Raw genomic sequence first — 26,567 nt, 5'->3', positions numbered from 1 at the left:
GAATATTCACATACTATCATTAATGGGTCACATTTTTTTAGTAGCTTTTTGTTTCAAGTTTTAAGTTTGAGAATTTTTTTTACTACCTTATAAGAAGGATATCGAGGTCTATTTCACAATTCATTTCTGTATGCATTCCAAGGGACATATAGTACCTAAAAATACAAACTTTTGTTGATAATCTTTAGGTAGTACTACTACTCTATGTCACAATTTGTTTATGATTAATTCTTTAACATAACCTCTTTAAAACGTATTCGCTCCGTTAAACAAATGTTCCGAAAAACGGCAACTAATATTCACATATAATTTTTAAATATATTTCTGTTTTCCGTTTCCATCTAAAAGGTAATCAAGATTATAAATCTTTCCATAAAATTTTTATAGGTTTTAATTAATGTAAACTGGTGTTTGAGTCTTTTTTTCGGATAAATGTTTATATCCTTTTCCTTTAGTATATCAAGGTCAAAATTAAATAAATTAGATGGTTGTGCTACGTGCTTTTAACCACATACGTTTGTTTTATTAGCTTTGATTTCTTACAATTATTATTCATATTTGTAAAATTAATTCATTTTGATAATATACGAGAAGTCATTTGAAGGCAGCGAAATGTTTTAACAACCGTATTTCATGGCTTAAATCCTTCTTAAAACATCAAAAGAATGAGCGAAGTGAATGAATGACTTAGAAAATATCGTAAATGTCTCATATTAATTCCATGTGTTTAAATTTATATATACACCCAAGTTTATTAGTTGCCTCTTTACATTTTTTCGAACATTTAAAATATTACATAAAATATTATTTTTTAACATTGGTTTTCTGTATTTTGTACTCTGTGGCAGCTCCAATTTGAGTGATGACATAGTAAACGTCGCTCGATTTGTTCTCAAGTACTTGATAAAATGAAAGTATAAATTGATGTCATTGCCATTAATAATAGATTTAGTTTTTTATTGTTTCTAGTTTTTAATTTTGATTCTTCAATAATTTCATTTCTGTTTTATATTTATTTTCTAATATAATACAATCGTGCACATATACATACTATGTATATGTCAAATGTCTTGGTATAATCCTCTAAATTTACAAATTTTTTCGTTAGTTTACTACATTGCAAGTAATTGAAGCTATTTTAAAAACGTAACGTAAAAACTCGAGTCAAAAATTTATCAAAATATAAAATTGTCTCGCATATCAAACATGTAATATTAGTCCACCATTGTCTTGGTATAAAAATTTATTTGTATTTGTATCTAAACTATAACAGTAGTTATTTAACGTTTTGAAGTGTGCAATCGCTTTGGCTGCGATAATTCAGTGCGCCGAGTGGTGGCCTTGCTCGCCGTGCATCGTTGCAGCGGGCTGGCATTCACCTTATCGTGTGTTGAACTACTCTATATCAGAGCGGGCGGAGATGGGCCTAAATATACAATCCTGCACCGAACGCTTGAGTATTTTTATTTATATGATGTAGGAACGCGGCTTGCACACGTCTATAATCAGTGTACTATTCGCTAGCTTTAAATACACTGTGACGAACACATTCCGCTCGTTGATGTGTGTGTATGAATGTTTGTGTGTGTTGGCTGATATAGGAGGCAGTAGTCAAGGTCGGCGATGTCATTGTACGCGGCTCGAATACACATATACAAGCTGCATGCTTTGTGTGTTTGTGTGAGTATAGTCTTATCATATAGGTCACCTTACTTTGTTGATTATGAATACTTGTACTTATATGCAAGCTGATTTACCATACTGATGATTCGAGTCTTTATTTTTTAACGTTTTTTTCGTGCATTTTGGTTTTTAGGGTTATGATATTTGGATTTTCTTTTAGTTTACAATTTTTAGTATGCAATGTTACAGTTTTTATTCAATATTTGAACAGTGTTAAGATAAAAAATGCGAATGTAACAGATCAATAGAGTAGGTAGCTAGCTGCATGTTTTTAGTCAGACTATATTTCTTTTTTCTTCATGAACAATACACCTAATGTTTTGTAAATTAAGAACCTCAATAAAATGGAATCGTTTTCACAAGCACGCTATATGGCAATTTGTAACTAAAGATATATTTTGCAACATCTTTCACCATCACGTAATTTTAACGGTCATTCGGCATAACAACCACTCGTTTAACCTGTTTCGTCGATACATAGATAATCGAATTTGAACTTGGTTAGGTAATTTTTGTTTTTAATTGCATAGACCTAAATAAACGATATAATGCCATATTTCATTCATATTCGATTATATTGTTAGAGGACTTTTTGATAAAAAATAAAACAAATTAAAATTTTTGGTGATCTTTAATTATTTTATTAGTATATAATATAAGTATTATAAAATCTTAGGATTTCTCGCGAGACCAAAGTGAACTGTGTATTGTAATCCTGCATCAAAAGCTCTGATTTTATTTACGCATCCATATTTTGAGCTTTGGGAGCTACGGATATTCAGCTGTAGAACGTAGCTTATGCGATTCGTCGTTTTCAACAATAATGAGCTAGAATTCGAAATATTCGCATACTTTAGAACTTTCGATTGGCATCTGGCAGCTATGAAAGTGATGTAAAAGTGGTGACGTTCTTAGAGTTGCATATGTAATGATACAGTGAATGGCGATACGAGGTTAGAATGGCGGTGCGCGGCGTGCAGGCGATTGACGCAAAAGGCGCGCGTCGGTTGTTTACAGCGCGCCGCCGCAGGTTATTTACATCGGGGTCACAGACACGCCGAAGGAGACTGGGCTGCGATCGCTACGGCTTATCTAACCTACGGATAGCGACGTACCTGCCGAGTGGAGCGATCGCGCGCGACAATGACCCCCTTCGACGTCGCGAGGTCGTTTATGCAACAATTGCAAACCGGTAAGCGAGTTCTGCAAAGTGAGCCGATGAGCTGATTGTGCAAGTCTGTAACGAAAAGAAAAGTTTTAGTAATATATCGTAGTATTCCGAATATTATCGTCGCTGCATCTGGATGCTCAGATAGCGAGGCGATACCGTCGCCCCGGGGTCGTTGCTCCCGCACCACGTGGCCGCTTATGCAACCGTGCCCTGCTACCACGCGGCGACGAAAGCATTAGGTTACCGATACACCGTCGGTAATGCAGGGCGGCCACGCAGCGCGCGCGACCCCAGCCAGCGGTGAAAGTGAACGCCATGGCAAGAAGTGGTGATGTGAAACTAGTTGCCGTACTTACTTATCTCCTACGTACATTTCCAATTCCTCTTGGCGATGAACGACTAGTACGAGAACCTCTAACAATGTCTGCAGATAGCGATCTGTATTTATACACGGCTTGCTTTATTATACCGTCCGGTCGCCACATACCTGAATACCAGTTGCATTGTTAAAATATCTAGGCGTTAATTCTGTTCTAATGTAATTGTTCGCTTAGTAGTTAAGCGCCGAGTAAAACATTTTAATTTATATTTATGCTATATTATTACGTAAACTTCAAAAATCGTAATTTGTACTCACCTTTATTAAATTTAAAATTAAGCATACAAAACGTAACTAGTATCTTCAAACTCTACTTTCTCTACAACCTATTCAAACTGAAATACGTTGAGCATCATACATAATTTTCGAATATACTACTAGTTGGGATTTGAATAAGGAACCTTTTAGATTAAATATTGTATACTGATCTTTATCATTATCTTGATTCGATTGCAGAAGTACCAGGAATATTTTCTTAGAAGTACAGCTCACTTTTCATCAAAACTTTGTTCCAGATAATATAATTTTTATTTGCTAAAGCATATCAACTACGTTGTTCATTCCTTTATTCTATAAGCAAATAATTTATCGTACGCCAATCTCATTTAGAATTCAGCGCTTTCAATTCAACTTACAATTTCAATGCGGGGAAAAACGTACCAGCGTAGGTGATTTAAAACGTTCACAGTATTGTATTTTCCTCGGCGTGTCGGTTAAAAAACTAAAACACAGCGAAGATGGATGTTGGCAGCATATCTATTTATATCTGGTCTGTCCATAAACAGCCTGCGAGGAACCGGTCAGCCGGGGACGGGGAATGTAACGCCCGCACCGGCGGGGGCACGTTGCAAATGCACAATGTGTTCCTTACCTCGCCTCGTCTTGTGTGATAAACTTAGTTTGACTCTATAATCCGTTAATGGCTTCACAACTCGAAGCACCTCAAAGTTATTAAGCAATTAAAAAGTTTAACTTAAGAATTCAAACTAAGTTGGGTCGGGGCCGTGACTTACTTTCTTATTAGTTCATTTTACCTTTTTTCTTTCACTTGTTGTGCGTGACAGCAGTAAATTTAAAAGTTATTGATAGGGACTATTAAATTGTTACAAACGTAGTAATTAAAGGGTTAAAACATTTACAGGCATACATGCCAGCCATATACCATCACCACTGAAGAACCCAGGAATCATATTAAAATCATAATTAATAATCCAACTAGGCCACATGGAAGTACATTTAACAGTCTCATAACCTACATGTGTTTTGTGCTAGGTACTTAGAGAACTTCCGTGTTTCCCACGCCTCACTGAGTCTCCAAGTATTGACACCTAGTCGTTTGTCTTCGCCTCGATGATTGCTCACCAGCCCACGCTTAAATTCAAGGCTATAATATCGATTAATTTCAATTCATTTATCATTAAGCATAAATAGTTTTTTCTTCGAGGACACTCAAAGTTTCTCGGCCTTAAGTAATGGCTATAAATAATATGATTAAACAACTGATTGCCGTCAATAAACCTTCAACTTCGAGACTAAAAGAACGTTGGAAAACCCTGAACAAAGACAATAAACTGGACAACCTTGCTCATATTTGGAGATATTTGTGAAGTGAATTTGGTAATTCAATTGTCAATATTTTTTGTTACTTCTTTAAAATAGTATCTATAATTTGATGGAAATTTTCTTCTCCATGTTTTACTTTTTCTTTATAGGTGACTCAATCCATCAAAAGAAAACCTTAACATTTGTATTGTTTGTAAATGCGTTCTGATGATTTAAATCTGACGCAAATTATCGCATTAGATGGCGTCTCAAAACATGTATCTTTTATTACATAACTGTACATACATACATACGTCGTTGCACATATACGCGTTTACAAAGGTGATTAGCAAAGTTTAGCCGGAAAGCTCACTCAAAGCGGTGCTCGATGTTAGGGCGAGTTCTGTGAATAAAAGGGGGTGAAGTATAGAATGTCTGCAATGCTGCGTCACCGTCGACTCATCCATCAAGCTGACATCGTTGATTATTTGTTATACACCACGGTACTCATTTGAGTTAGCCTTTCATTGAAATGTGAAGGCAGTTAGCCTGTTGTATTCGTATTTCAACGCCTAAAAGGATTTTTCGCCTTTAAACCTAGGAATAATACAGCTATCTACCAATTACTTCGTCGTACTTTAAAATGTTTACATAAAGATAGTATTGTTACTTGCATTTTTTACTGAGTGTACTGCATAAAACTCATATGACTATCACGAGGTATTTGAATGACAAACGGTAATCAGATAATGCATTTCCTTTTGTATGATCCTGACATCTGTCTGACTAACAAAAACATGTCTCCGTCTATTATTGACTACAATCTTCTGTTCTTGCATTAACGTCCAGCATCTGTTAGACAGTCCCAAAAATACTTAAATTAATGGGTTTGAAGTTTACTTATAAATGATCAATTTAAGAGTTAACAGAACGAACTTTACCATATGAGAGTGCGAGCGACCTTACGTCGCGGCGCGTGGGCTGGGCCCATGACACAGTTCGGGATGTGCCACTGCCGCCACGGTCAATTATTTCCGTCGCATCTTTACGTAAACACTGTTTACTACACTGTACTCATTTGCGTGCATAATCTGCACATTACCAACGTATTACGAAGTACGAAATCAGTGGGTACAAGAAACATTTTTGTTCTTACTACAACAAGCGAACAAGAAGCGACTGCAAATAGCAAAATATGGTAACGTAATCTATGTCAAACTTATCAATTTCGAGAATAGAAAATAGTTGTCTATTGTAGACTCCTTTTAATACGTGATGGTAATTCTGGTATAAAATATATCTAGGTGTGTACTAATAGTTTCGCTGTGCGCTGGCCGTGCAAGTAGTGACGGTCGTTTTTTCCATCGTCGCTCGGTCGGATGTCGTCTCACAGTTTTTGCTCGTTACCGAGATCTGGTCACGCGGCAAAGAGGCCCCGCCGCGTCGCTCGACCACTTTACTGTATTATTTGTACTTATTACTTAAAACCTGCGACCACTTTACTCTTTTGAATATGTTACTCGACCTATAGGTACTTGAATTTTATGAGACCCTTTTAAATTCGTTTTAAGGAAAATCGAGCCTTTATCTCAGTGTCTGTCTGTAATTTTTCGTTTAATGCAAAGATTTTAGAAGTACTTGTACCATTACACGTCATGTTGATAGGTTTTTAAAGCTAGTAAGCAAAGTCTAATTAATCTTGAAAAATTTAAGGTATGACAGTCTACCGGATTGTTCTTGTGACGAATACATTGTGTTGTGTGTTAAATACATTAATTGATGTTACGGCAAATTTCAAATAGTTTCATTTATTTGATAGTATAGTAGAGAATTTTGGGCTTTTGTGTGGCAATATGAAAAATCACAAGTGTGACAGTAATCTAATCATCGGCTGTTTCTCGTCAAATTAGTCGAAAACAAAGGCGTTCTTTCTCGGCCGATAAGAGTTTCGTAGTCAGCTTATCTGTACTGATAGTCGGTCGATGACCCCTTTGTTCCCGGATGGCTTGGCACATTAAACTATAAAATGTCGCACTGATTTCTTTCTGTTCGCAGTTTAATTGGACTAATTAAATTTGGTTCAATATTTCTTTGTATCAATGGACGTTGTGCTGTTTTTTTTGTTGTCACATGTTTTATTTTATTTCCGTTTTAAAGACACACGAGATCATATCAATGGCAATTTTAACGTCATTCTCATTTAATAATCAATTAAAAAAAAACAGTAATGATTCAGTATTTACCTACTGTATAACTTTTTCGTCTTTCGAATGCTATATACTATATTACTATTGTTTCCAAGTGAATTTTTATACACAATCCAAAGTTACTACAAAGGTGTTGACTCAATAAACTCACGATCTCTCAAAAGCGTAATGCGAGTATGTCGCAAGTGTGACAAAGTCCGTAAGACGGCCAAACATCGCTATGTTTTCAACACGTTACTTTACTCGACACTTGTTATTTTAGCCTTAATCTCGTAATAAAACTGAAACTCTCGACCCAATTCAGAATCGCCCTCGTTTTCCTCATTATACAACCATTTTCCTGTAAATAAGATGTTAATGACCCAAAAATGTTGTGGTTCAACAAATATTCCATTCCGAAACGATCTATTATAGTTTTGATGTCATTGATCTGAAAAATATAAATCGATGTTACTAAAATAAACAAGTTCGTATTAGATAAGAAGGTTTGATAATATCCACCAATCGCATTGTTTGTAGCGTTATAATGAGGCGCCACGCGACGTCGGATCGTACTCACATCGACCCGACCTACTGTCACAATTTATTATGAAATAATTTGAAGAAGTTGAAGAACAAAGAGTCGTTGACCCAGTTGGTGTGATGCGGTTAATTAGCCCTTATAACGATCGCTGGACGAGCTACATTTGCTGACGTCATAACTGTGCCTTGGCCTACTTAGCCCGCTCTATATTTTGCCACGAGTTCGCGGAAAACGCGGGAACAATTCGAAGCGCTGTCATTGTTAATGTTTTGTTTTTTGAACTTTAAAAAACTAAACTGTTTCTAAACGACTAATTTATATATTAAAGTTTTCGAGTTTTAGGTTAAAAATCTTAACAAATAAAATAAATAAAATAAAAATATATATGTTGATAATTGTATACTACAGAAGAGATACTCTTTTGTTACTATGTTAGGTAATTCCGAGCCTACACAAATTAGTCTATATTGAGGTAGTAATTTTTTCAAAATCCTACATTTTTAGTTTGATATAGCATGTAGTACATAATGTTGCATAGAAACAAGTTTAGTTACATAACGAGTTAGGATGCCTGTGACTAGTACCGCGGCGGTCGAGCGAGGTCGCGTTTGCAGGACAAGGACACTGATAGCAAACAGGCAAGCAAGCATACTCTATTTTAAACGATTAAGAGAACAAAAGCAGTTTTGTTCTCTATTGTGTTCTTTGATGTTAAGATTTGTATTAAAGCCATGGCCATTGAGTTGTAGATTTGAAAATAATTATAAACTACTCATAATTACACACTACGTACATACTTTCTTTGACCATGCCTCATATAGTTGTCTGAGTTTGAATCTATTTCTTAGTATCGTTCATATTGTTCAATACAACAGCTGTTGTAAAAGTCTTGCTAGTTTAATTTGAGTGAGGAAACGATGCGGCATTAATTCTAATTATAACTCCCTCCCTTTTCTATTTACTAACCTATTCCCATGTTTACTCGAAAAGGCGCGTCGGAGCGTGGGTGCGTAGGCATCCGCACTAAATTGGGGAGTAGACAGAGACAAGAATAGTTGGTAAGCATTTAGCATCATGCGGGAGACAGAGAGGGTCTTTGATACTCTCTGTCAATACCGCGCGTGTGTCGGATATTGCGGTGTACCCACTAGCATGTACATGTGGGCACAATGTACGTGATAAGCAATGACCACTTTCTAATTTACGAGTGTTGTGACGAAACCCAGCGAACTGCCGCTGCTACTAGAATACTAGGTAACGTTCTACATTTACTTTCTCACAGTAATGTCTCATTCTCGCCACAGCATTTAACACATTCAACGTATGGATCAGCATAGGCACTGTCTGCCTCAATCTCTTTAGATTTACATCGCACACCATTGGGTCCTTAATTGAAGAACCAATGTTGTTACTTTTGGCTTGCTTTTTGCATAAAAAAATATTTTTGTGTTTTACAATAGGTACATTACGGTTCTTTTTGCATATTAAATAAAGCTGATTTTAACCAAGATGCAATTATAGATAACTAATTTTAGTTACAAAAGACCAATCTATCAAAGACGCATTTTCCTTGAAGCTCTAATCTTGCAGTGTTTGTTTTAGCTTAGAATTCGGCCATGTGTTCGTTGCACCGGATGCATTCCTAAGCTTGTGCGGACGTAAACACGTGTTGCATCCGCATCCGAACCTAAGCGGTATATCTTCCAGTTAGTTTAGTTAACTTAGCTTAAGTATACGGTGACAATCGTCATAGCAGTTTTCGCATCGTCATAGCAGTTTTCGCACGTCGCACGCAACGCGAAAATCAGATTTTCACCGAGTGCTAGTTTCTATTTCAATCCAATTTTCCCGGCGCGCGGTGAAACCGATCGCTCCAGTTGTGCGGCTCCGGCCCACATCTCTTGCTAGAAAGTATCGTAGAAAGTAATATTCTAAGACGATATCCACCCGAGCGATGCATCGATCACGTGTTTAGATTTTTTTCGCTGCATCGCTTTTTGCTACTGAGAATTATAATTCTTAGAATTAATTAAAATTCATGTTAATGGTTGATCTAGATTCCGTTTGATTATTACACTAGATTGGTTTAATAACTATGTATTTATAAATGCAAATATATATTTACTATGTATTTCAAATTGTTTTTTTGTAATCCGTAGTATCTAGTTATCATCTACCACCCGTTAAATCTGAAGTGATGCCCATTTTATTCATCAAATTGTCAGAACTCATAGAGGTACAATATACACGAGAACGTTGCTTTATTACAAACAATTCGCCTTTGTTATTTGCTATTGATAGAATGATGTATTCAAACTAGTTTAAACATATTTGTGTGACTTTTTTTTTGTAACTGTAAATAAAGCATTTCAGTTCAATGGAACTGTGATTAGTATTTTCAAAGAAATTAGTTAAATAAAAATCTACACTAAACTTTTGGATAACAACGATGATTTTTTGTTTCTTAGAGAAGTAAGACTTGAATAGCAGTGGTTGGTAATAGCATCTTAACATACGAAACAGTGTTAACTTTCGCCATGGCCGAATTTGAATTACGCGGTATGTGGCTTGGTAAGTCTTGTGCAATACCTAACTTTGGGCAACTTTCACTGGCGTTATACGCGGCCCGCTTGCAAATTATTGCGTCGCCCCTGCCCACGGGGTCGCAGTGAAAGTTTTCGGTTAGGTATTGTTTTATCGTTTCGAAGAATGACGCCGTATGACCCACTGTTTCCTGACTAAACGTACTGTTAACCAAAACCTTCGTCATTTAAATATCGACAATCTATTTCATTCTTTCATTTAATTTCCATTAGATATATTTTATATACGAATATATAATGATTGTAAAATTTACTAATGTCTGTGACAAGTTTTACCATAGAATATATTGATAGCACTATAGTCGTACTATATGAAAAACAAACATAAAAATTATCGAATCAGTCCATATTATCAATGACGTCAAATATGACGTCATGTATCGTAGAAAGTTTTAATATTCTAAATTACGAAATAAAAACTTTACTTTGTAGGAACTTGATAACGAAAAAAAAGACATACTTTATATTTCCACAATACAAAGTTCCGATGAAGATATAACTGAGAAAGCAATATTCCATTTAAAAGCATTTATATTCTGATTAGTTTTATTCTCGAGTTACTTGTTTCTTTACAAATATACGTATATTATACATAGTTGCTAAGTTAAATGGGAAAGCTTTGTGCATTGAACACAATAGAAAAACTGCTAATTTTTACGTTGACTAACATTTAAATATTTAAATTTAACCAAAAAGTAACTAAAAGTAAGGTTGATAACTTACATGTATGAATGATATATGTAGTGTCGGGAAACCAATGTTCTTGAACACGCTTATGTAATAAATACCTTCTACGAATTCTTTCGGTCAAAGAACAACTCTATAAAACGTGTAATAGCATTTTGGCAATAATTTCAAGAACAAATAAAAATAATTCCGATCTGAAAGAGGTTCGAAATGTTCAGCAATAGACAGAGTCTAACGGTGTGTATTAGTCATAAAATGCAAAAGCTACCTTTAATCAGATGGCTATTATCTTCAAAAGATATTGCAAGTCTAAAAGAACGTAAAAGTTGAATCGCGTGAGAGGAAAAACGAGTTATTATTAGTTAGTATAGAGAATCGCGAGGTTGCTCGGAGCTTGATGCTATCATAAATAATGTGGTTGCGCGGGGTGTGCACGAGGCGGGGAGAGCGAAGTGTGAGGGGGGGTAGAGTGTCAGCGCGGGGCCGGAGGGGGAGGAGATGTAAGAGTCAAGGCCGCACGCTGCCCCCGGTCGTCGCTCGCGCCCCACTTGTCGCTCTCGAGCCCCGCCAGCTCCTCTCGCTTCGACACCCGAACGGCGCCGACGGCGGCCGAGGTGGCACGAACTAGACCTTCCTATGCGCGGGCGCAGCACAACGAACAGCTGACACGTAATAACATAACACACTGACTCGGTCATTCGTGCATTCAACTTTTGATTGGCTTTCTTTTTCATGAGCATTGATTGGATCTTCGAGCACTATTTATGAACGTTACGGAATTCTGTTTACAAGCACTCTTCCACTATATCGATGAATTAGAAGAAGTATATTTAACGAAGTGAGGCAAATAAATCATTCTACTCATTTTGCATTACTAAAGTTATTGCTTTCTAACACTTAAAATCATAAGAAATCAAAAACTCGTTTAGCTCTCGTACATTCCCACGATTGACCACGGAACATAATAGGCAAAGCGCGTATCAAATTCCGCGTCTTTATCAAGCCGGCACTGCGGCGCGACCGCGACTTCGCTGATGGAACCAGTTCTAGCCATCCCGGACACTTTCACCGCACGACCGAGCTAGCTAACCATAATAACCCACAAAATGTTATTTAATACACGCAATCTATTTAAATGAACATAATACTAAGCAAAGATCTCTGAAGTCTACGACTCATTCGACTTCGAATCACATTTCCAAAAAGTATTTATAATAATTATTGTTATTTAACTCGGGATTGTATATACTAATAACACGGTTCTTTAAAAAAAACTCTTAGCAGAAGCGTTTATTAATGAGATAACAGGGTACACAATCGATTTAAATGCAGACTATATGAAATAATTACATAATAATACGTACACGCTTGCAACTGAACGAGGTCACCCAGTTCAGTGCTCCGTTTTTATTGAAAACATATTGGCACGACCATTATTTAAAAACTACTTTGATGTTAGTGTCGCCATAAATAAAGTCGGGATAAAAGTGCGCACTTGACCTCTTTATTGAGGCATTTTTATCGTTGAAATGGCTCGCAGCGACAGACGTAAATCAAAGCGACATCTCGCGACCGATAGAAGTTGGCGACGCTTGCCAACTCTGGCAGCGAATAAGGTCGCTAGGTAAGTGTAGTTTGTGGGACGATTAATTGCAACGTTGCAAATCTTTGCTCTACATATTTTCAATATGTTTGCTTTAACAAAATACTGATTACGTTTTACATTTGAATTATTTTACGTGATTGGATGAATTTTGGCTGAAAAAAGTTTCATGAATATTTTGTTGCTTGTGTTTTTGAATTGAGTTTGAAAACAGGTTTCTCTTGATTTCAAGTATAACTTCCGAATTAAAAGTGGGAATTTAGATGTCAGGCGATATCTAAGATATTTTTGTGACATTAGATATTTTTGTCAATTAACAGCGTTATTGTGGCACGTTCAAATAGTGATACATATACAGGTTGCACGGACAGGTTTCTATTAGCGTGAAAGGCAAGACCGTTTATGATGCATTGGCGAATGACTTGGCCTCCGACTGGCCGGTCTCTCGACGAACTAGTTTTTTAGCAGCACACAAATCGGCCGGTTGCGCAACGTACGGCCACCGACCCCCACATACTCAAATAAAAATACTATTAATCGTGGCAGTACATATAAAACATATTCCACGCCAGATTAAAAATGAGGATTAGAATTAGGGATTGTTTGAATTTAAAATTAGGAATTGCACCCAATTTAGGAATTGTTTCTAGATACAATATCCGATTCTATTAATTTGCATAAGATATAGGTATTGCCCAACTACTTGACGCCCTTTTTCCAGCAATTCTATAATTTTATCGTTATTTCAAAGATTAATCTTAAATTTAGAGCATATCGGGTCCAAGTTTCTTAAGCATCAGTATGCATGCATGCAATGGCTGTTTAATATAAATAGTAAAAAAAATCACGCATTCAAAAAGCTATAAATACATTTGCAATACTGTTTGCCTTTTAAGGAGTTCCGACTGCGTGATTGTCAAGCGCCTATTAAATTTCCATCGCACATCGCATACCCTATTCCCGAACCTGCCCGGCATACGAACTGTGCCACGCCTGATTAGTATGCGGACGGCTACCCTATCCACCTTTTGTTTGGACAGGAAACGGCCACGCTGCCGCCGAAAATTACTTACCCGTATTTCGTTACCAAAACATCTCTTCGAAGTCGGAGCGGTTGTAAAAATGAGAAATAAAATCTTTCCCCGCTCGTTCGACGTCTCAGCTAATGGTACATGAAATGTATGCAAATTTTATGGCGTCCGATTTTAGATGTTTTTGACACTCGACGCCTTTGGGCCACTGGACTTTGTGTTTTCACAGTTGAAGGAACTTTATATTTATAAAAAATGCACTTACGCTTGTAGTTGTTTATAGTCTTAGACAGCGTACACCGTAAGCCTACTATATTGTCATTGCCTTAACCAGTGTACGAACGATGATTGTGAATTATATCAAATTGTGAAAACATTGTAACTTATATCTTTTAATGGTATCAACTTGGTTCTGTGTTTGTTAATATTCTAACCGTATTATATGTATTGTTGCAGGTCGTGAGGAGTTGTCCCCTGCGTCGAGTATCAATGGATGCAGTACGGATGGGGACGCGCGGCGGCAGAAGAAAGGTCCTGCGCCGCGCCAGCAGGAGGAGCTATGCCTGGTGTGCGGCGACCGCGCCTCCGGCTATCACTATAACGCGCTCACCTGTGAAGGATGCAAAGGTAAACTCACATTTGACAACCTAACACATGACGCGTTGACAACCTAACCTAATATATGTTACATGTGTCTAAAACGAACCTTACAGACGGTGCTTGTGTTGCATTTATATGAACATATGTGTGGAATGTCGGAAGACAATTCTAGTTCTTACATGTACAACGTTACGATTTTAGAATAACGAAAGTTGAAATAAGTTGTGATCAGAATAAACAATAGTTATCCGCCTTCGTAAGACTTGGTAAATATTTTTCACGTAATGTCGTAAACTTATTAGGACTTATTACATAATATATATTCACTTTAACCGATTTACTGAAAACTTTTTATAAAATCTTTAAATCTCGTAAACTCCACTGCTTATTGATAAACTGTATATTTATTTATCTGTTTTTGATTTAATTGTGATCTTTAATACAGACAAGACCATCGACGTCTATCATAAAAAATGAAACAGAATACTAAGTCGATATAAGACTGCCTTGTTGTACATTTACTACACTTAAAGAAATCGTGTAGTTTTAAGACGGGTTAATCTTTTGGTCATTTAAAAGCTTTTAGCTTAATTGGGTCACTTTCATTTGAAAAAGGATCGTAAAAAATAATATTTAGAGACGGCAACTTATCAACATCCGCTGAGTAATCTTTCGCTTTCAAAACAGGATATAGTTTGCTAAGATGTTTCAAATTGAAGGACGACAACACTAAAACAGATAATTATTCAAATTCAATTTTTTAGAAAATTAATTACACTTAATAGTAGGTTTAGTATAATATAATGAGTGTCTGTCGCCATCAAACTGCTGTGCAGTTTGGCGACTTTTTATAATTCTTGTGTAGTGTAATTTTTTTGTGAATAAATAAATTAAAAAAAAAAATCACTAACATAAAGACTGCACCTTTATGAAAATCGTAATATACCAATAACTATAGTTATATATAGCAATAGTATATAGTTTGTCTGCAAGATGCTTTCTATATGTTTATACTACCAATTGAGAGTTGGAATGGTGCATTGTGACCGCGGTGATTGTACGCGCGTGTGCATATTGTAGTCAAATGCCACGGCAGTACGTCACAATGGTCGTCTGCTGCATGTCTACTGACCGGCAATCCTTTACCGTCTAGACTTGTTCCGTACCTCTCTCGCTTCTACCATATTCATTTGTCAATGGCCATCTCACAATTTTATACATCGCTGTATTTCTTACAATAAATACGTATCGCTTTTATTATCAATCTTGTCATATCACGTTACCTAATCGTACCTCTCATATCGCGGTGTCAACGACCCCCGTCTTTCAGACAACCTTTAATGTTTGCAACGACTGCATTACAATATTTTTACAAAATTTAAACGTACAATAATCTATACGTCATCAATTCCAGGATTCTTCAGGCGGAGTGTTACCAAAAATGCAGTATACATATGTAAGTTCGGACACGCGTGTGAAATGGACATGTATATGCGACGCAAGTGTCAAGAGTGCCGGCTGAAGAAGTGTTTGGCGGTGGGCATGCGGCCCGAGTGCGTGGTGCCGGAGACGCAGTGCGCCATGAAGAGGAAGGAGAAAAAGGCGCAGAGGGAAAAGGATAAGCTGCCCGTCAGTACGACCACAGTCGACGACCACATGCCCCCCATCATGCAGTGTGACCCACCTCCCCCAGAAGCCGCCAGGATTGTAAGCAACTTTTATTAAATTACACCTTATAGAGTAACCTATCTCTTACTTTTTAATTGAGAAACTCCTAAATTAAATATTTTTAATACCTTCATTTCCACACAACGATAAACGTGAAAAAGGCTCTATTCAAAAAAGAATCGTTTAAAAACCGAAATCTATTAAACATAGTATATAGTTGAAAAACGTTGAATACATTTGCTTTCTGTACTATCATGATAATGAGCAAGCAAAGTATTAACGCGACGGTTGTTTCCTACGTGAAGCTGGAATGTTTGCAGCACGACTTGGTACCGCGGTTCCTCCCGGACAAGTTGCTGGAGCAGAACAGGTTGAAGAACATCCCAGCGCTCACCACCAACCAGCAGTTCCTCATCGCGAGGCTCGTCTGGTACCAGGATGGCTACGAGCAGCCTTCCGAAGAGGACCTGAAACGGGTTACGGAAGTAAGACTAATGCTATTATATAAAAAAAACGAATATCGAATTAGTAAAATAAATCCAACGGACGCGTTTAAATCATAGATATTAAAATTTATGTCAACAACATCCGTGAATAAATCTTTCCGTGCTTTTGTTGCAAACAAAGTTATTGCTTAAAAAATTAAGAAAAAAGAAAATGTTGAAATTTGTGTGTAACGTGATCAAATAAAAAACATTATAAACTTACTATAGTTCATTCAATTTGTAAATCCTGAAAATATTATGTTTTGTATTGATAATTATATCAAGTAATATTGTGTTTCCAGACGTGGCAGCATGGGGAAGAGGACGAGGAAGAGTCGGACCTGCCCTTCCGTCAGATCACTGAGATGACGATTCTCACAGTGCAGCTGATCGTGGAGTTTGCTAAGGGCTTGCCAGGGTTCGCCAAAATCTCACAGCCTGATCAAATTACATTATTAAAGGTAGATTTTAAATTGGTAAACACTAAGGTTATAGTTCTCTTAAGGCGTATTGAAGTTTTGGGTTAAGTTTGTGGGAGAACCTTAACAGCACCCAAAATTTGACCGTAACTTATGTTACTATATAAGCTTTCGTGGTATATCATGTAAAGTTGCTGTCTTCTAATATCTAGATCGCACTGATGTTCAAGTTTTTGTCTGTTTCTCGTAACTCCCACGCACCTTCTACCAAATTTGATAAATTTTCGCTTCTTCTTAAACATGTAGATTTATATTTATCAGGCGTGTTCGAGCGAGGTGATGATGCTGCGAGTGGCGCGGCGCTACGACCCCGAAACGGACAGCGTGCTGTTCGCCAACAACAAGGCGTACACGCGCGACAACTACCGCAAGGCCGGTATGGCCTACGTCATCGAGGACCTGCTGCACTTCTGCCGCTGCATCTACACCATGTCGCTCGACAACGTACATTACGCCCTCCTCACCGCCATCGTTATATTCTCAGGTCAGCTCACAAACCTCTTACACGAGCCATTAAACTGTCTTCGATGCTGATTAGCTCTAGTATTGGATATCGATGGCTATTTATAAAGATATGTTTCAACTTCCAGACCGGCCGGGCCTCGAACAGCCGAAGCTGGTGGAGGAGATACAACGGTACTACCTGAACACGCTGAAGATGTACGTGGTGAACCAGCACAGCGCGTCGCCCCGCTGCTCCGTCATATACGGCAAGATCCTGTCCGTGCTGTCCGAGCTGCGCACGCTGGGCATGCAGAACTCCAACATGTGCATCTCGCTCAAGCTCAAGAACAGGAAGCTGCCGCCATTCCTCGAGGAGATCTGGGACGTGGCGGACGTGTCGACGACGCAGCCGCCGCCCGTCACCGACGCGCGTACGGAGCTCTAGCGGCCGCGCGAGCGCACCGCCCCCCGCGCCCCCCGCGCCCGCCGCGCCCCCCGCGCCCGCCGCGCCCCCCGCGCCACGCCCAGCGGCCTCTGAGCCCCGCCCACCGACTTACCATGTGTTAGGCTACTGATCTATTGGGACACCAGATTTCCTGTCTATAAAAAAACACTACAGGACCTCTTTCTTGCCGTTCTAATTCAAGAAAAAAGAAAGTATAGATAAAATAAATGAAAATAATAATTTCGTCGTATGCAAGATTTGAATGGGGGTGATTTAATAGAGCGAACATATGGTAAGGCCACCGAAGGGACGTCAGGGGGGGGATCCAGCAGGGTGTCAGCAATGCCAGAGGGGGATGAGGCGGGCGCGGGGGAGGGACCGTGTTGTGCAGCGCCGAGGCGACGCCGCCACTGAGGAGAGAACGCTCATAGACTGGCTAGTTTTAGTGAAGTGCTCGGACACTGGAGACGATGGGATGTGATGAGACTATTTATAAGGACCGCGGGTGCGAGATGTGCGTATTCGGTGACCGACGACGTGCGAGAGATTAGTGAATATATGTGCTGTTGAACGTTCGAGAATATATTAAGTGTTGATAGTTATAGTGGCCCCGGCGGCGGCCGCAGCGACCGCGTCTCGCGCCGGCCGCCGCTTGTCGCCTCCACGTTGTCGTTAGCGGCTGGATCTGTTGGTCACTCGGATACGAATATTGTAACACTTCTATAAGTACACCTCCTAAATTACACATACGTACACTACGAGAGTTATAAATTAAAATAATATATGAAAAGATTCTATTGGATGAAAAAGTTGATAGTTTTGTTTATTTACCAAAATTGTGGGTAAAACACCTTTTCGATTTATCTATACATATATGTAATATATTGCGCCTTCGGTTAGAATAACGTAAGTTATGTCAGTGACTGTGTTCTCTGAATTGCGACTGTTTGTTTACAACTAGGGATGATCGAAATCATTCACATTTATATATCGACAAGAATATGCAACTTAATCGAATAAAAGGCATCGACGGCCAAATATTTATTAAGTATTTATATATTTGTATATATTTTTATAGATTTAATGAATTATTTTGATATGAAATTAAATTATCTATGATTTTAAATTGCAATCAATTGGGTTTGCTGGTTACTTCTATTGATGTTACTGGCTTTGATGTGTTCAAGACATCGATTTTATCGATAACAACAAACAACGCTTAAAATCGATCATCCCTAGTATATATATAGTTTATGTAAGACGTGTTGAGTGTCATGTCAGTTTTGATTTCGACTAATATTCCAATGTCCTGTGCCCGTGTCCCTCGACTTGTCCATTTATTTTATAATTTATTATTGCTGTGATTAAAATTATTACATGTTGAAATGTGTAAGCCGATTTATGTCTTATTACTATCAAAACATGACATAAACTGCTTTGAAGTTCTGTCTATCCGTGTTACATAGTTAAGATATTGAAAGTTCGACGGCGGCTTTTATATTCACGCTGTATCAAGTCAATATAACACAAGATTATTTCGTCTACAGTCACTTAGATATCATATGTGTTATGGTTCAATTCAGCCGGACGTTCGTGTAATAGTCGAGTTTAATTGTTTGAAGGCAACATTGTGTACCAGTTTGTGCAATTTACAATAAGTGTCGCCATAAGTTTAACAAAGTTAAATAACATAGAGTATACATGTTGTAATTGAAGGTGTTTCAGAGACAGATGTTCACAATTCCCAGTTGTAATAAACGTGTCTATATACCTGCTGTTACTTAATACTTCTACTTAAGACATCGTATTACGTGCATGTTATCAGGCAGCTGTTATAGGTTCGAAGTTAGAAATGTAGAGCCCATAAAAATCTGTCCAAATTACTATTTATTTCTATTTAATCTGTATTTATAAATTACAAATTTTTTATTAATGTTTAGGACTTTAAAAAAATCTTCTTTTATTTATAGTTTCTTAAGGCAGCTCATTTATCTTTCTAGGAATTTGTTTTGTACATATTGTATTATGATGTTTGGCCGAGCTTACTCTATGGGAACAATATTGGAATAGTGATGTAATATATCGATAGGATACATGCACGTAATTTGATGTCGAGAAATACATCTGTCTCTCAAATTATATACGAAAAATATAACTTATATTTTGAACTTTGAGCATAAAAAAATGGCTTTTTTTCAAATCATATTCACCCTTGTCAATTTCTTTGTTAAACTTCTGAATTTGATTTTTTAAAATGCTGAATTTAAGTCTGAATTTGAAGTTAGATACGTGTATTGTTGTATTTAAACTGCCCGTGGCAAATGTCACTCGTGTACAATATGCCTTATCTCCCTTTACCTATATACTTACGTCGACAATGATACATAAGTCATCTTATACATCCTAAAATCAAACGATCTCAGTTATACATAAGCGTTGTATACACGTGTCCGTTTCTGATATTTATTTAAATACATAGAAAGAACATTATAAGATTTCTTAAACTTTTTACTTTGATATAATTGTATATAACTTGCAAATAAACATGAAGTAGATATACATAAGTCACTTTTAAAGCAATAACTTCGTTGAAAAGCTTAATCAATGCAAATATATTTGTGTATAACTTAAAATTTCAGAAAACGCGTGTTCTGTTTACAAAATAAAGTTAAAACTATATAATCTGAAGAATTTAACGTATATACAATAGTTTACCTTCGTCAATCGTTATGAAAAAAAAACTTATGTATCTTTTCTATCTATGTATTTAAATTGTCAGTAGTCATTTTTGTTGTTTCCTATTGTCCTTGATGAATGATAAATGGCTATGCGATTCAAATCGAAATAGTCGTGAGTATTGCGACTCATGCGATGAAAATAATTACGTTAATTAAACATTATCTTCGCTCAACAATTTTTTCTTTTTTTAAAATATAAAGCGCATTTATTTCATAAGATCATTTTGCATTAAAAGAGTATTATAAATGTGTATAGAGTAGCATAAATATAGTGCGCATAATGTAGTCAAAGAATTCAAAAACTATATTTTAAATTTTACACCTTTCAAGATATAACTCTTTTCGTCATACGGGTTATTTTATCATCGGGTCATCATACTTGGCTTGTTTAATTTTGGTCGCGTAATATCGTATCGAGTCGCATTCCGTCGTTCATCTCAGGCAATAGGTGATAACTTCAGATGTACTTCTCTTCGACATCATTGTCCGTCTCGAAGCCATCGAAGTCTGTCGGATCTTGGATTCGTTGTGTGCGTGTAGTGACGTCACCAGCATCACAGTGCGTAATGTATCGCATCCATCATTCGTTGTAATGTACTAGTAAACTAAGAGTCTGTTTGGTGCGTGTTGAATGTGTCTTCTTTACATGCATAATATTGTGGTGTAGAAATTTACATGATCTGTATGTTTGTTGTTTTTTGGAAATGCATTTCTTAATACGTATAGATTTGTGCGTGACGATGAGGCTTGCACCGCGGACCGGCGCTAGAATGCTTTAGCACTCGGCTTTGTGTAGATGTAAGCGTTTGGGATAGATAGATTTCTTAATTTGATTTAACAAGTTATAGAGTAAATCAAATATTAGACAATAATTACAAAAATACGACACATGTAAGTGACCCAGCATTGTATTATTGCAGGATTGTATATTTTGTCTCTCAGCTAATTCAAAAGATTTCAAAAATTGATTTCTTATTTAGGATTTATTTTTTACTTACAAATGATTACGTCTTCGCAAAGTCGAGTGTACATTTTTTCGAATTATACACTTATTTTTACTCTAGCAGTAGGCGATTAAATAAATAAAGCACAAAATGTCACTCGAGTGTCTTAGGTCTCTGCTGTTTAGAGCTGGGGCGTATTAACAATCACACTGCCATTATAAACGTAATTTGATGGTGCGTCCGGTATGTTTGCGGTCATAGCGAGAGGTTTTTCTACGAAACGTTTGAGTTGTGATCCGTAGATTGCGAGCGTGTTCCTTCATGTGTTTGCGCTACGTAAGATGCCTTATAGCCGAGACGCAATGTACTCCACGCCGGCGCCGGCGCCGACCGAGGCGATCTCGGCTCGTGACGAATATTACTGCCATTCGATAAGTAAATTAATTAAATTATTATACATCATTCGAGGCGTAGGACTCATTACGTGTAGCTTCGTAGTTTACGGACCCCGTCGGTGCATAGCCAATCGCATTTGATACATATTATTCGATTTCGAAATTATAATAGATTTATTAAGGATCTAATGTTAATCTCTTAACGAGAAACGTAATAAGTAATGGGAATACATTAATATAATTTGTGTCTTAGCTGATAATGAAACATAAGTACGATGATAAGTTTATATCGCTTGCTGAGATGCGCGAGATCCGAACGAAGCAGTTATAGACGGGGGACGGATGAGGGACGAGCAAGGGGAGGAGGGGATTAAGTCTAACCTCGCGGCGTGGACACCGACTCACTGCGCTGGGTTTTACCCGTGACGATTGAATGACGCAGTGTTAGGCGGGGTTAAGATGCCAATTTTTATCAGTTTCCTATCAAGATAGAATGTACAAAGGTAAAATCATGGTACAACAAAGTTAAACTATTAACATTTTTATATAACTGTTAATTATCAAAGAGGTATCGCTTGACGCTGCGTCATCGATGGCAGTGTTGGCCCGCTGTCCAGGGCGCGGGGTCGCACTGGTTATTCTTTTTCAATGCTGTTTCAAAACTTTTTACTTTGCAATGGGGGAAGGAGGAGTAGTGCGCGGTGACCAAACGTGGCAAGTCCAGTCTACCGATGCGAGGACCACGGGGTAGGGGTCCGCTGTGTCCATTAAAAATTTGTATATAGATACCTTTAGATTTTATTGTCATATGTTTGACATATGTTTAATTTTATTCATCTAAGAAAGTACAGATGGCTGTTGTTATTTTTATATTATTTGGGTAGAAGTATATTTTTTTTGTATATGACCTCTGTATTTATCTTTTGTAAGCTTTGTAAGCCATAGGGACTTAGACTAATATATGAGCTACGAAAAATTGTGATTACAAAATAATTTCAATGACTTTGTGTTTACTGATATACGTTTTGTTCTGCGTAATCTTCGTTTCGATAGATTTTTTCTTAATAATTTTTTTGTTACTTCAGAGTGCAATATGTACAAATATTTACATATAAAATATAAAATGTACAGTCATTTTTTAGTTTTAATGTGTCAACGCAATACGTTTCGCTATTAATTCGTTGAATGTACAATTGAAGGCATAATAAGTAGCGAGTGAGTCGCGCCCGACTCGCTTGCCTGTTTCGCTAATACTTAAGTCATCATTAATTTTTACATAGACGGACTAGGTGATCTTTGTATTTAAATTTGCTAACTTTTTGTAGCAGATTAGAATTTGTTTAACTTGAATTAAGCTGAATAATGTACATTTTGAATTGATTTTAAAGTGATTTTAGTTGTTATATAGTGAGGAATTATTTTCTTATGAAGTGTGTCTGGCAGCCTCGTGGCCAGTCCGCCGATACCAGTGCGATTGTGCAATTTCCGTTACAACTATTGTTAGGGTAGAGGCCGCGCTGCGTGCGGCGCGGGGCCCGCTGCCCCTCGCGCCAAGTGCCACGTCGATAGACCAAGGAAGGCTGATACTACGTGTTAAGAGCCCATTCCGTGTTCATCGAAGCACATTTTATTTGTATATTATTTCGTTATACTATCTTTGTCCGCGGTAATAATTATTTCCCCCTAATAATACTTTTGCCTTAGTGAATACTTTATTATATGTTTTAACCGCTGAGATGAAGTGAACTAGATATAGGGAACAGACATGACGATATGTTAAAAATTTTAGAGAGTCAACTTTTTTAAAAGATAACTACAAAACAAAACTATGAAAAGGTGTGTACAAAACGAGGAAATTTGTATGAAAAATTGTTATGCGAATAAACTTACACCTCGATATAAAATAATTTTGTCTTTTATTTCTTATCTCTGTATTCCTTCTTGCCCAAGTGTTATAAAATAAATAAAATGCGTATGTTATTTATCACTCACGAAATTACAATCAATGGCCACCCTCATGTTGAACACCGCGCAGATTAGAAAATCATAATGTCAAGTCTCCACGAAAGGTAACTCAGGAAAGAGGTAGGTAAACGAAGCAATAAGAAAAAGTCCTAAAATTAGATATCGTATTAAACCTCTGACTCATGGTTACAATGGATTTTACCTATTTCTCATGACCTCTTATATTGCGCTCGAGGAAATTTCAGTCGGATAAACCTGTGCCTGTTGATGATGTGTATAATTAAATCAAACTGGATTCAAAGTCAATGCTGTTGTCATCTATAACAATTTTATTTTACAAAAACCGGTATTACTTTGGTGGTTTCTACAGATTATTCGCCATTTTCGGGAGAAAATTTTATCGTTAAAAAATTATAACAAGAAAAGAAAAAAACGATATCCCTCGAAAAACAAAACACTTCTTTCTTGTATTATGTCTATATTTTACAGTTATTGTTACTACGGAATCGGTATCGTCCGAGCTATTGTAGATTACTAACATTTATATCTGAGATGTGTTACTATAATTTGGATACACATAGACGCAGTTACGTTTAAATTTCTACCTAAGCCGAAACCGACTGCAAAATAAAAATAATTGTACAGTATAGACATAATACAAGAAATAAGAGATGTTTCTGTCTTTCGAGGGTATTATTTTTTTACTTTTTAGTGCATTTTTCAGAGAATATTTTATTTTGGAGTCATCATTTTTTATTTGTTTATATCTTGATTTTAGTGAACCAGAAATTCGATTACTAATTTTCTACATACATACAAAGAAAAGGACTATACCTACTATTTAATAAGTTTTTATAATTACAGCAGTCATAGAAGATTCCCTCTCATCTATTCAAGAATTCTGTTGTATATTCGGAAGATCTTCATAAGAACATCACTAAATTGAAAGAAACACTAAAATGCCTCCCCAAATTGTGCTATTTATTTTCTACGAAAAACATACAAAAATATGCTTATTGTGAGAAAACCATAAGAGATAGATATATGTGCGAGATATATGACGGATTTTTATTTAGTACATTTGAAGACATACAATACTGCTATACATTATTTTTATGTAAATGCACGAATATGTATAAAAGCAAAATTGTTCTATTCTTCACCAATTCTATTTTTGGCACGGCTTATTATGAATAACTCAAAAACTACAAGATAGTTTTTAATATTGCCATAATGGTACTAAATCACATGCAATATCTTTCGAATAAAAAAAGTATTATGAAAATCGTACAACCAGGAGCGGAGTTACGAATTGACAGAAAAAACACAGACAAATTCGTCTCTAAAACGGTTACAAAGAAACTAATTTTAAAAGAACACGTAATAGTTATTGAATTGCCAAATCTTACCTACTCCACACATCGAGTATGAACATGATTTGATCTTTGGTTTTGCAAGGTTTTGTTTTTTTTGGTTGTTTGGCAAAAATTACAAAGATTTGTAGGAAAGTTTATTAAAGAACGAAAGTTGTACCAACACGTAATATATGCCATTAAGCTTGTGCACGCGCCAAATAATTATTATAAAAAAATATTGATTTTGTTTTTTTAAAAATCATTTGTTCCATATAAACTGTTTAAGACTGAACTATTTACAGTACATTCATGATAAACTCTGACACTTAACATTGTTTTGAGATATGTCATATTGTTATGTATAAAGGCAAAAATAGGATAAGATTTATCACGCACAAGCTTAACAAATTGACGTTTCATCCGCGTTGCATTTGGGTATTCTTACCAACTTATCGATCCTCATAGTCCTCGAAGTTATCCTTGATTTTCTATAAAATTTATCATTATAATGTCAAGAACATATTTTTAAATTAAAACGAAACTAGTTTTATAATAGAACGTAAAGTATTTTTTATAATAGATTTTTGCCACATGATAAAATAAGACAAAAACTTGTTATTTCACAATATGCTACGCACACATTAAGTATGTCGGGCCGCAGTAAATATCAGAGAGAGGCTTCCAATATATAGCCATTCTAAAATCTTTTAATGATAGTTGTTAAAAGATTTATATCAATGTCGTATTACATTTGTTTTCGGAAATTTAATGACAAAAGAATACTGCAAGAATTTACACTCAACAATACATCAAAGAAATGAGCAAGAGCACGCATGCAAACACACTTTATGCAGTAACAAATAAAGAAGTAAAATTAGATAAAAGAATAGAGGACAGGGAAGTCAACCAATGCTCTGGACCAGCGTGATTGACTAAGGCCTAGTTACCCTTACTCGGGTAGGAACCGGTGGGGACAGATATGAGCAGAAGCCAAATACAGTATAACATCATCGAAGAATTAAAAATTCATCTTGAACTGTATGCTAAAGTTGATAAACCATTCCAATCACAGACAGGTATCATTTTTTTAAGGCCTAGTCACCTCCTATTTAGGAGTAGGCGCCGAGCCCCTCGGTGGGGATGTATATGGAGGTGATGATGATCATTTTTTAAATCTTTTAATAAATTACATAAAACTATGCAATTTGTTATACAATATCTTTGACGTAAGACTAATGGGTACAACGACTGGGGAGAAAAGGCGACAAGTAGAGGCATTGGTCTTTCCGATATATCGGGTAAAACCGAACAATGAAACTGGAAGTTCGAATAGGAAACTGCTCCTTTTTTCGTCAACATTCAGTTTTATAGCGGTAATAGTATATCGTAGTAAAAATGACTACTTATCGGGGTTATGTGGAATTCCCTTTATCTGCAAGATGTCTTATTATTCGTATAATTGAAACCTAGCAGTTAGTAGATTAGACTTATTAGGAACAGTAATTGAACTACTTGATGCTTGCTCGAATGCATTTCTTACATAAATTTTTAACTGTCTCTCTTTTGTTTTTAACTTAACCTAAAATAATTATATTATAATTTTAAAGTTAAAATATTTGT

At 36.5% G+C, this 26,567-nt stretch overlaps 1 protein-coding gene across 4 annotated transcripts in view; it reads left to right on the top strand.

Moving 5' to 3' along the window:
* The window catches only part of LOC106720335 (ecdysone receptor), a 179,268-nt gene extending 161,689 nt beyond the window's left edge, over nt 1-17,579 (top strand). For 3 of the 4 annotated variants that reach the window (XM_014514977.2, XM_014514976.2, XM_014514975.2), the window contains 6 exons: nt 13,886-14,056; nt 15,444-15,736; nt 16,003-16,182; nt 16,485-16,643; nt 16,923-17,145; nt 17,252-17,579. In XM_014514977.2, the coding sequence (XP_014370463.1) occupies nt 13,886-14,056; nt 15,444-15,736; nt 16,003-16,182; nt 16,485-16,643; nt 16,923-17,145; nt 17,252-17,550 (1,325 nt within the window). In that variant the 3' untranslated portion in view covers nt 17,551-17,579. The remainder of the gene's footprint in view (nt 1-13,885; nt 14,057-15,443; nt 15,737-16,002; nt 16,183-16,484; nt 16,644-16,922; nt 17,146-17,251) is intronic. The other variant, XM_014514978.2, reaches the window with a different exon arrangement.
* The last annotated feature ends 8,988 nt before the right edge of the window (nt 17,580-26,567 follow it).

The sequence above is a fragment of the Papilio machaon genome, chromosome 4, assembly GCF_912999745.1.
Source record: "Papilio machaon chromosome 4, ilPapMach1.1, whole genome shotgun sequence".
NCBI classification, from domain to species: Eukaryota; Metazoa; Arthropoda; class Insecta; order Lepidoptera; family Papilionidae; genus Papilio; species Papilio machaon.
Note: the sequence above shows the minus strand (reverse complement) of the source record. Positions and strands in the feature narration are given on the sequence as shown.